The sequence below is a fragment of the Oenanthe melanoleuca genome, chromosome 9, assembly GCF_029582105.1.
Source record: "Oenanthe melanoleuca isolate GR-GAL-2019-014 chromosome 9, OMel1.0, whole genome shotgun sequence".
In the NCBI taxonomy this organism is placed as follows: Eukaryota; Metazoa; Chordata; class Aves; order Passeriformes; family Muscicapidae; genus Oenanthe; species Oenanthe melanoleuca.
In genome coordinates this window covers 7857450-7869909 of record NC_079343.1, presented here as the reverse complement: position 1 = coordinate 7869909, position 12460 = coordinate 7857450, and the positions used below count along the sequence as shown (strand labels likewise).

The 12460-nt window shown below is 37.6% G+C and overlaps 1 protein-coding gene across 4 annotated transcripts in view; it reads left to right on the top strand.

Moving 5' to 3' along the window:
• The window catches only part of PAX3 (paired box 3), a 76109-nt gene that overhangs the window by 61051 nt on the left and 2598 nt on the right, over positions 1-12460 (top strand). For all 4 annotated transcript variants that reach the window (XM_056498787.1, XM_056498788.1, XM_056498786.1 and 1 more), the window contains 2 exons: positions 726-891; positions 1972-2186. In XM_056498787.1, the coding sequence (XP_056354762.1) occupies positions 726-891; positions 1972-2186 (381 nt within the window). The remainder of the gene's footprint in view (positions 1-725; positions 892-1971; positions 2187-12460) is intronic.

Here is a 12460-nt window from a genome sequence, read left to right as displayed (position 1 = left end):
GAGAATGAGGTGAAGAAAAGCAGATTTATAGCTAAAATGTCCCACAAATCCAAACCCCATCTGGTTGGTGTGCTGTCCTGGGAATGGATTTCAAAGTGGTTCTGAAATGCTAATCTAGTACTGAAGTTCTGACCTACTGTTGTAAGTTTATTAAGAATTGTTTTGTACATATGTGGACACATGAAAACTTGCTGGGTGGGATTTGTGTATTTTGTACATGGGGCTTGAATTTTTCTAATTAAAAGCTTAAGGTTCAGTTGGCCATTAGGGCAATATAGTATTCCAATATATAAGTACATGCACCTTCTAATAGGGCATTAAGGGATGCCACTAACTTGTCAGCAATTTAAAGACAATAGAGTACATACTAAATAGCTTTGGCAGGCACTTAGATGAAATGGAGAGGTTTCCCCTTTCTCATTAAATCTGGCACAGTAATGGTAGTGATTAAAAACACTAAAGCTTGAAAGAGTTGCCAGCTTTTTTCTCAGGAGAGGCTGAATTTGAGAGGAAACTAGGGATCAGAGTTCCTATGTTGAATCTGTTGGACCATGGAAATGTGTGCCAAGGGCACCTTTCTTGTCTAAGAGCACTGAGTTCAGTGTGCATCTTCTGCATCTCTCATCTCAGACAACTGAGCGTGTTTGAAATAACAAAGCCATTATTTCTGATACATCTGTATTAAATGTGCAAAAATCAAACGTTCATATTTAAAACATTTGCAGGTCTGGTTTAGTAATCGTCGTGCCAGATGGAGGAAACAGGCAGGAGCCAACCAGCTGATGGCTTTCAACCATCTGATCCCTGGAGGGTTCCCCCCCAGTGCCATGCCGACTCTGCCAACGTACCAGCTCTCGGAGCCCTCCTACCAGCCCACCTCCATACCGCAAGGTACAGTAGCCCACAGGTACTTGGTTACAGCAGTGTCACTGGGGGCTTTCCTGTGCTCATCCTTTGTAGAAAGGTTTTCTTTTCTAATGTGTTGGCTCATTTAGGGGCTGACTCAGGGAGGACCCTGCAAGCCTGCTTATTTTAAGCATGCAAGGACTCAGATTTTTTGCTGCAAGAAAGGGGTGGCTCCATGTGAAGGGTGCTCTCCAGAGAAATAATCACCTTCTGCCCAGCAGACATGCAGCTTTGGTAAAGTGATGGACACTCTCCCCTGTCACTGCATTGGCCTGCTTTGCTGGAAGTGTCTGGTATAATGTAAGAGATGAGTGCACTCTGTCTTTGTTGTGACTATCAGTGATGGAACATTGGAACTTCTGTAAATACTCTGAATATTTATCTGATGGTGAAAAAAACAGCTACTCAGACCACCTTGTTCCACATCAGACAGTAGCCAGTCTCAGTAGGGTAAAAATTTTCTTAATGTTATCAGAAATTTTGTGAGCTTTGATGGATTTGAGTGGGAGGGAAGAGACCCTCAAATCTAGGCTTTGTTATATTTTACTATTAAATAAAAATCTTATGAATGAGATTTTATAAAATAAGTTATGTGCTCTTAATGCTTCCTCCTTGAGATTTGGATCCTTGTTTGAGGTTCTAATTGAGGGAAATTTTTCAAAGCCCAGGGCTTCTCCCATCCATTGCTTGACTTGATACAAACCATGGTGGGATTTCAGAGCTGTGACCAGGAGGGGAAAGCTACTCTTATAACTAAATAAATATTTTCCTTAATTTTTATATATAGACATATATATAAAAAATACTGCTGACAATATGTGCTCACTAAGGGTTGTCTGAAAACCACATGTCTGTTGTTATGATATTTACAGTCTGTTTAAGAATTTTTTGTGTAAACTCATAGGCTGGTTAAATATACAGCAATATTATAGATTTACTTTTCTTCTTAACCAGTATTTAGATGCAGGTTCTGATGCAGTTCTCTTAAGATGAGCTTCACATAATGAACTTATTATGCCAGAAGTAAAGGAGGAAAACATATCAACATGTTTCTTCTGCTTCCAGCCGTGTCTGATCCAAGCAGTACCGTCCATAGACCTCAGCCTCTCCCTCCAAGCACTGTACACCAAAGCAGCCTCCCTTCCAACCCAGAGAGCAGCTCTGCCTATTGCCTGCCCAGCACCAGGCATGGATTTTCCAGCTATACAGACAGCTTTGTGCCTCCGTCCGGGCCCTCCAATCCCATGAACCCTGCCATTGGCAATGGCCTCTCACCTCAGGTCAGTCCTGTGTTTTCAGACAGAGGATTTGCTGTATACCAGAACCAAAGAGTCTATTCCCTCAGGCCACAGTATAATGAATTGCCAAATTTAAACCATAATGTATTCTTTATACAAGCCACATGATTTCAGTTTGCTAGTTTCCTTTTTTTTTCTTTAAAATTTTTTTTTCCTTCTACTGGCTGAATGAAGAGTCATAGCTTATATTTAATTTCAACTGATTTATAATGGAATCATGCAGACTTCATGTTTGCATTCAATTTTTAAGCATTTGTAATGTTGTAATGTACTGCTCTTCTCCTGAAGATCCATGGCTAGGCGCAGAAAACAGATATTGTATTTTTTTGTGAATAAAATACCTCATAAAAATGACCTCATCAAGATTTTACCAAGTGGTCCAGGAAAATTATGGGCAAGTTGTATGAGGAGAGTTCCAAGGACTGAGAAATGTGTACTGAGATGAGCTATAATCGAGTTATAAATACATAAATTAGGAGTATTACTGCTCTTTGGCAATATATAAATGCATGAATACCATAATTGTTTTTCTAATTTGCGTGAGCTCTTTTAAGGAAATCAGGTTAATAAATTGCCTCGATAATTGAGTGTCAAAAGATTGGTTAAATTTTCCTACACACGGCATCTGTCTGAAGCTGACATTATTAGTTAAAGCTTGAATAGATGGTAGTTTATTTTATTAGCAAGAGCTTTGCCCAGGTGCTTGGAAAGAGATGTCCACTAAATTCTGAGGAGCCACAAAGAGGATGTTATCTATAATTACAATCAGGAATCTCTTCAGGGCTGAAAGTGAGAGTTTTAACAGCTTTATCTGCTTTCTACCCTTTTTTCCTCTCAGTGGTTAGAAAAACAGAGAGAAGCTCAGAATGACACAAATGAAAAGTGAAAAGACAATTATACTCAATTACACACTAATCACTGACTATCACCACTGCCTAAGCAGGGAGAGGGCATTCTAATAGGCAGAAAATGAGATTTTAATGGCACAAAGGGTGGCCAAAATAACGACTCGTATATCTTTGCCTCCTTCGTTTTCTTCAACTTGTGGTTTGCATCTCGGGAGTGCAGTTCCTGGTTCCTGTGCAACGGTGATAACTCTGTGCAGCTGAAAAGTTCAAAGGCACTGGAGTTGAAAAGAATGAATAACAAAGGCAATGAAATAAACATTTTTGCCCAAAGGCAAAAGTTCATAAACCCTTTTTTGTAACGGTAAATGTAATTAAGATTCACAGATTCCTATAGCATAGAGTGGGGTACAAAACTTTATGGCTTGAAACCTCAGGAAAAAAATACCAACAGAAAAACAAATGGATGTACTTCCAACAAGATTTGAATAGATTTTGTTTGAAAGAATTATGATTTCTAAATGCAGACTTCAACAAAATCCACGATGTTATAGTAGTTGTTTCTTTTTTTCTTTTTAATGGCTAGTTTCATAGTGTGCAAGGCTTCCACATTTTTGACATAATTATCTATCTGTTTTTCAATGTTAATCCATAAAAAGTAGTTGTTAGTGTCAGTTTAAATGTGTGTTGGTTCTGGCTATGGAAAATGTGATCTTTTTTCTTTTCTGTTTCACAAAGCTTTTATTGTCTGTGACACAGAAGTGGAGCACAACAGTAAAGAAATCTTGTGATGGCTGGGCAAAATGGGACAAAAATGTGAGGGCAGGTCTCCTCCTGCCAAGGTCTTGCTGATTTGAGGTTTGATGAAATCAAAAGGAGATTCTGTGCTTTTCTACACCCAGTCTTTACACTAGGGGACCACTGTTGTTTTGTTGTTTGTTTGTTTGTTTGTTTGTTTTCCTTAGACTTCTGAAACCTTTTTCTAACCCAGTGTTTAGCACTTCTGACTGTGTCCAGCAGCTCTGCCAACAGGTTTAGGGGGATGCTGATCCCTCTAAAGCTGACATCGTGCTTTCATTGCTCTGTGCATAGAGGATATTACTTATATCCATTTATATTTGAAACAATTTTTTGGCAACTAAGTGATTGCCTTCAACAGAAGTTAAAAATCTTGCCACCAAACAAATGAAAAACACAGACTTAAATTCATGTGGCATTACCAACAGCTCCTCTTTATCAGTTTTGGTGCCTGAACAATGAGTTAGAGACATGCATAAAATGTAGAGATGTATAAAATGACACACTCAGACTTTGTGTTTATGTAATGCAGTCATACAGCCTCAAACATGTAAATTTTGTGCAACAAATTGTGGGACTGTAGCAAACCAGTGAAACTCTTGATGCCTAAAGGAGCCTCAGCTGCTGGTCACAATGTTGTGTGTGAAATGTCCCTTAGTTGTGGGGTGTGTCACTGTGCATCCCCTCTCCATGCTTCCTCAGGGCTCTTCCTGAGGTAAGGTAAAGTTGAAAGCCAGCTCTGTATTTGGAGTTTCAGGAAAAAGTGAAACAGGAGTTTTCCTGCTGAGTGGGCATGTTGTACTGCCCTGCCTGTGTGCTTGGAATTTAGATGAGAAAGAAAGAGGGTCTATTTTCTAGCCAGTGCATTTTTGACCACAATAAATCTGGGTTGTGAGCAATTAACATAATGTTTCCACCCATCCATGTGTCTCTTGCAGGCAAGTGCTCCTGACAAACTGAGTCTAAAGCTGAATTTGTGGTGATTGTAGCAGGGAGGGGGAAGGGGCCTTTGTCTGAAGCCCAGATAATATTTTGTGATTTAAAAAAAACACCCTTAGAACATACAGAACAAAATCTAATACTAAGATAAACAGGTTTATATTCTTAGCAGACTTAAACCTCTTTCTCCTCTGTCATTGATTTATTACAAATGAGGGTCTGACACAAAGACTCCAGAGAAGCATCATTTTCTATGTAGAATGGTTCCATTCTAACATTTTTCTTGAATATGATGGACAAATATGGTGTTTAAAGCAAGCACTGGTGAAGGCAGAAGACAAGCAGAGACACCTAGGGTGACTTTTTTTTTGTGTCAGCCTTGAATTTTGGGGTGAGAGGGGACTGTATTTCTCAGTTCTGGGAAGCAGAGTGCTCCATTACATACCTGTCTTCCAAGCTGGGTGCTGAAAAGTTGTTGATCTCGTTTAAAGATGTAAGAGAACAGAAAGAGTTCCACCTTATTTAATACTTTTTAACATCAAGAAAAGATTTGCAGATATCCTTCAGATGACTGATTATTTCCTTGCTCATCTGGTTTATTCATTACTACCTGGATGTAGTGAGAGAGCCTCTGTCATTCAGGCATGTAATGGGTTGACTTTTGCTGGAAAAAGTCAGGGATTAATGTCTTGGGGAGCTGGCAGCCTGGAGTGTTTGTATTTCATGAAAAAGCTACTCAGCTGCAACCATGCCATCTCAGCCAGGGCTCTTTAAATATAATGTCAGAAAAGAGATTATTGGTGTGTAATATATGTAAATTGCATATTTTTATGTTTTCTATGCCTATTATGCAGCTTCTTGCCTGTCATGCATACATTTATGGGAATATTGTATTTCCTTTTCAAATTAGGTTTTAGTTGCTCAGTGAATTTTCTTTTGACAAATGTTTTTAAACTCAGAATTATGAGGGGATAGCATATCTGGACATTAATGTATGTATACAGGACTTAGGCATGCTTTTGGATTGGCATGGCACTTTATGATTAGTGGCCATTGCTGGCTTTTTGCTGTGGAGCAGAACAGTGACTGCAGAAACACTTGTCTCACAATTGCAGGTGTATGTTCTTAGTAAAGGGCAGATTGTTTTAAAGACAGGATATCAGTATTTTGAAGTGCTTCATTTAAGATAAGGAAAAAAGGCTTTTCCGGTGTACACTGGCATCCCCTGACCTCCTCATGTGCTTTTTATTAGTGTCAGAGCAGCAGTTTTCCCTACACCAGGCCAGGCAGTTTGCTGGTTTGGAGAGTGCTGCTCTGGCTGCTGTGGATTCAGGTGGAGCAGCAATACCCTGCTTGGATTGCTGCCCATGAAGTTGTGTGCTTCCTGACTTAACCTGTAGGATATTTAACCTGCAGGATAATACAGGCTTAAACAGTACTTTGGCTTTAAGATTTTACTGGGAGAAGAACAAATGTGTGTAACTTGTCTCCTGCTAGGTATAATTTTTTTCCTCCTTGCCCTCTACTATTTCCTCTTCCTTGCCTTGTCCTCTCATAATTGAATCAAACCCGTAGCTTTAAAGGCTGCACTTTTAAAATGGGAAGTGGATGGGATATTGAATGGGCTGTGTAGGAGATCATAACAGTCTTTAACAAAGTTTGCAGTTTCATGCCATTACCTGGAGCTCAGGAATAATCTTGATAAGAAAATCCCAAATTTTTCTGTGAACAGTAGTAATGATGCAAGCTGTTTCAAGGTTTCTTTCTTCTACTGTCAAAACATTTCACTGCCTGAGTTTGAGAGCTACCCTGTAACTCCTTTTGGTGAGATAGATCTTAGGCAATGGGCTTCCTTAAGTCTTGGAGAGCACTTGGTTTTCATTAACCTGACGTATGGAACTGATGGCCGCTGTCGAATCAGATATGTTCATATTGTCTTGTTAACTCTGTTTTTAGGGGAGGCACAGGAACTAGGGCTAAAAATTTTCATTCCCTCATTAAGAGGGACAAGAGCAGTGAAAAAAAGCAGCTATTAATTCATTATACTTTCCCCTATACCTTCTGTTGGATTACCTTGAACTAGTTGCCCACAAAAACATTTCATTTGGGTTCAAGTCCCAGAGCAATGAGAAGCTCATGATCTTTGGCACAATGCACTTGGCTTTGGGAGCTCTTTGCTTAATGACCCAAGAACATGAGACAGAGCGTGGATTTCTTTGTAAATAAGAAAATTAATTCACATGATATTATCTTCATGAACGCAAGTTTTTGTTCTTTTTTTTTTTTTTTTTTTTTTTTATTAATTTAAAAACAGAACTTTGGACAATGGGGTTGCTTATTTTTTGTTTCTGTGAGTAAAGTAGATGAGATTCAATTGCTTTGTAATTGCTACTGTGTAAAAATATATCATTTAGTTTGTAAATACACTAATATTTTATATAAAATATTTTATATTTTATGTAAGTATGCATTTATGGGTGATATAACATATGTACTAAATACATTAATATAGCAGAAAACATAAACAGGTGACTGTATGTTTTTGAATTTCCACCTTAACTTTTCTCTTTTGGTTTGTTTTGCTTTCAGCCATAACAAATCCATGCATCCCAATTGTTGAGGGAAGGTGCGTGAGAGCTGAGCTAGTGACAGCTGGGCTGCTGTTCATAATGGCCAGAATCCTTCTTTTGTGTTTGGGGCTGAATAGAAGGTGGGAGGAGGAGAGTTCACAGGCAAAGAGCAATATAATACCAAATTTTGGCTTGTTATGAACTCTTTTGAGTAATATTGCCATAGCTGAGCATTTAAAGTCATGAGACTTCAGTCTCTGAGGCTGCCTGAAAAAGTTGTGAGATGTTTAATTGCATAGATATGCTTATATATTCATAAATTACAAGCATATGTTCATCTTTGAGCTTTATTTTACCTTTTCAGTCATCTTTGGTTGCTTTTCATACCAGGGTCTCAAGAATTAGCTGATCTTAGAATTATTTTGGTGATGTTACCAAGTTCTGGGACTCTGTGATACAGCACTTTTAGAAAGACATGAATTTTGTGGTAGACTGTACTAATGTTTTGAAAATTGGTAATTCTCTATAGATAAAAATGTATTTAATGAAAGAATCAAATTATCCTCCTAATTACCCTCAATGTGCACCAGTGCACCTTCTTTAATTCCATTGTATGTACCAGTGATACCTAGGGGTGTGAAATCAGTGTGAGGTCTCATTTGATATGACTATGCAGAGGGTCAGATCATCAATGTCCAAAGTCAGTACATTTGCTCTTATTTTCATCAACCAATTATGTGGTTGCCTGCTCTTGCCATTTGGCAAAAAAATTCTTTCTGTCAAGTTTCTTGTATTCAATAGAAATATTCATATATAAAAATGTGGTTCTAGGATTGTATAGATATAGATCCATATAGTTAATTAACTTTAATCCTCTAAAATCTTTCATTAGAGTGCGTGATAACACTCCTCTTTGTGTTCTTGCTTGTGCAATATTTCGTTTTCTGAAAGATTTCTCTACAGTGAAGAGTTAACAGCAGGTAATGCCATTCATCTCGGAAGGAGTTTGAAATTTTCAGTGTTAGTGATGAATGAGGGTATCTGACCCACATCTGTTTTACATTAGAATGGAACATTGCCCTGACATCGTTAGGAGCATTTGTCAAGATTCCCTGGACAGAGCTTCTGTAAATTACATGCTGCAAATGTGTCAGGGTCAGATAAGAGGATATCATTAACTGTGCTAAAGTTTACTCATGGTTCTGTCAGTTCAACTTAATATGTTAACTGCCAACCACTTTCCTTGAGCTGTTTCATTAAATCTTTCATTCACAGGAGGGGAAAAATAGTATCACTGTACCCAAAAAAATATTGCACATGTTCTTTTCTCATAAATCATATTAATTGCAGGCATGGTCACAAAGCATATTAAACACAAGCATGCGTAAATGAATTAAAACATATGAGAATTGTATTGTGCCTATGGAGGGTCCTGCATCCTCAAATACTAACCATGTTAACAGCCAGAATCTTTCATTTCAATAAAAGAAGCTTTTTTTTTTTTTTTTTTTTTTTTTTAGTTTAGTTTAATGGCCTTTATTTTGGTGATAATAGAAGTATTTTCCAACAGCTGATAATTGACCAGACATCGTGTTCATGCCTCTAAGGCTTTCATCACTTGTTCTCTTTCTTGATCATATCCTCAGCTGGTGATTCTGTGCTGACTCCACCAGCCAGGATTTGTCCTAATGAGTATTTTGGATTGCTTCAGATGTGTTCTCTAAAAACTTTAGACTTTGGTTGTTGCAGCCTACTGTGCTCTGTTTACTTATTCCTAATTTCACCTTTGTTTTCTAATAGAATGATTTTATCAATTATATATTGTATTTCATTGTATAAGCACAAAGGCTGTGCATCAACATTCCTCTGTGTGTTTTGTAAAAGGTGAGAGCAAAATATATGTAGCTAAAACATTTAAATCTGATTTTTGCTTTCTGCATTTATAGGAGTTGTATTCTAAAATTAATTGAATAGTTATTGTATCACCTTAATGCAGTGTTAGCTCAGCCCTTGGATTCTGGGTCAGTGAGGCTGGTAATTACTAATTTAGCTTTCCAAAAGTGATTTAGAAGGAAGCACATATTTTCCAGTAATTTGGGTGCTATAGAAATTGAATACATTTATTTTCTACCTTAATTATTATAAAGCAATCATATCTGTTTACTTCCTTAGAACTATACTGCTTCATACCCACAGAAGATCTAAGCTGCAAAATCCAGACCCTTGTGTGTCTCCTGTGCAGCTAAGCTGAGGGTGCTGAGCATCTTGCAGACATGGCCCGTTAATGGATTTCTAATTGATTAGGTGAAAGTTAGCTATGCCCTTCCTGTAACTCCTTGTATGGGTGAGAAGGTCATGGCACATACCGTAGCAAAGACTCCTGCCCTGAGGCTACTTCCCTTAGAGCTTTCAAAACAGACATGACCAAAAATCGAATTATTTAGATACTAATCAACTGCAGGATGATTCTGAAAGCCTCTGAGGAAGATATTTCTGGGAAGTTGGTTACTGTTCAGACTTCATTTTTCTCCAGCTCAGAGACAGATGGCTCAGTCAGTTCTGCTCCAGAATATTTACTAGGTGCATGTCCACTTAATAAAATGATGCCTAATTATTTTCAAATTTTAAAAAGTTAATCTCACCAAGCACTAATTTTAGTTTGTCAAAGAAAAGAAGTATCTATCAAAATAGAGTTGCTACTGATGTTTCAGTGGTGTTTAAGACTCTGTCTGGACCCAGGTTTACATTTCAAGATAAATCTTCCATTTAAAATAGCTTCCAATCCGAGAGTTTTTGGGCTTACTCTTTTTGCTGGCAAAATCCAAATAATTTTGTCTCAGGTTTTATTCTACGTAAAATGCTAAATAAAAAAAAAAACAAAAAAACCAAAAAACCCAAAAAACCCCAACAAAACCCTCTAGTTGAAATACAGTTGGTAAAATAGTTATTTACCCAAATTAGCAGTTGGTCCTAAAAGTGCTGGCAGACACTGCACGTGATGTGAGAGCCCTGAGGCAGAGAAAAGTTCCTCTGTGCCATGAGCCCAGCCCAGCCCCTTCTCTCTGCTCTTGAACTTGGAATGAAACACGGGGAAGCCCTGTGAATATTGGTGTCACACGGCAATGGAAAGGGTTGTGCACTTGAGATTTCTGATAAACCTCTGTGCAGTTTAAACTGTACTCAAAGCCATGATACTCCTGCCAACATAAATATTTCCCAAAGAAGTAATTTTCAATGTAAATGTTTAAGTTATCCCATTTTTTTTTTCATAGTTCTCTCTCTTCTTTTAACTCTATTAGTGTTAATTTCAAAGGGCAAGGATTAATATAACCCAAATGAACACAGGTTCTAATGCTGCATCCTGCTGATGCAGTGTCAGGTTATTAAGCATGCTACATTTTGGATGATATCAAATTCCAAAGTTACAAGGAAAAGATCTGGAATTTCTGAAACAGAAAAGCTTGCTAAAGTAATAGACATTTTAATAGTTTTCAGAACTGATTTTTAGAACAAGAACTTGAGAGCCCAGTATTTTCAACTTCTGGGGAATTTTGGCACAAAATGATGTAAAATCATTTTTCAGTCTCTGGTGATTTCCGAGTTGTTTTTTTCTTATTAACCACAAGTTCTTTTAACAGGCTTTGGGCATTGAATGTATTTGTTTCATTAAATAGAAAATATCTTAAATCCTGAATCCCAATTCATCTTGTTTTTATAACCTAAAAGTTGCAAGATGTTAATATCTGAATGCAGGCTTTCCATATATTTTGGAATTTCTTTTTGCATGACTGCTTCAGTTTGTGAAACATTCAGCAAATATCACCAGTTACACTCATGTTTTTCTGCTCAGTGAATCAGAAATGAACCTTCCAGTGCAATATGTAGTAACTGAGCTTCTTTTTCAGCATTTTTTTCCAGTGAGATATTTTGAGTGCATTTGATGCAAACATATTTTGTGTTCTCAATGCAGAGAGCTGGGTTTCTCTTTCTGAACTACTCTATCTCTTGCTCTTTTCCTAATCAGACATGTAAAAACTGGGTAGGTCTTCTTTCCTTCCTAAATCACTACCCATGGATCTTGTTTCATCTATTTATTTAAAAAAAAAAAAAAAAAAACAACAAACCCAAACCAACAAAAAACCAAAAGACTCTGAGCTGGAAACACAAGCTCCCTGTAATAATAATACCTTCTAGTTTGTGATGGAAAATAAGTACAATTCCAGGAGGAGCATCAGAACTTTAGTTAACAGATATATTCTTGTGAGGTTTGATTTAGTGTTTAAAAAATAGACTCCAATTTTAAAAAACTCTCTTTAGTTTATGGCAAGAATTACTGCAAAACAAAATGATTATCAAATAGCATGTGTCAGATAATTGTAATGCCTTTTTGGAGCAAGAACAGCCTGCAAATTATCACAATATGCAGTTTTGGCAGAAGCTGTGTGTCACCCATCCATTAGAAGCTGTAGAATGTTTGTCAGGCTCTGAAGTGCAATTTATTTCAGCAAAAGTAAGCAAATCTCAGTCATACACTTTTTTCAAAGTGTTCTATAGTGGTGTGCCAGGAAACAAAATTTTCACCAACCTGGAGTAGGAGAGATTTTTGAACAACAACTTTTCACTGTAGTTTCATGCTTGAAAATGCAGATGCTTTTGAAACTTTTTCTTGCTCTTCTACTGGAAATTATGGCCTAGGGGCTGGGCTTTTGTAGGGACAAGTATGTATTTTCCAGTAAACTCTTTTCAGCTACTGATTTCGTAACTGTCCCTGTAGAAACAGCTTAATAAAGGAGTCACAGCTGACTTGAAGTCGCTCTGGAGTGCCTGACCCTTTCTGTTGTGTCTTCAAACTCAGATGATGGAATCAATAACTGGTGTTATGACCAGCACTTTATTCTTGCACATTCATCTCTTTACAGCCCACAGGGCATGCAGTAGTGGGGGTACAGCTGCTCTGACTCTTTCCCAGCACCCAGAATATCAGGATCCAGTGGGGTTCTTTGTTACTTCCATCAGTAGTACTACTGGGATCTGCTCCAAACTGATTTCATTGTAATAGTTTCAGATCTTAGAAAAGAAAATTGTGTGAGCTTCTTCACAGCTT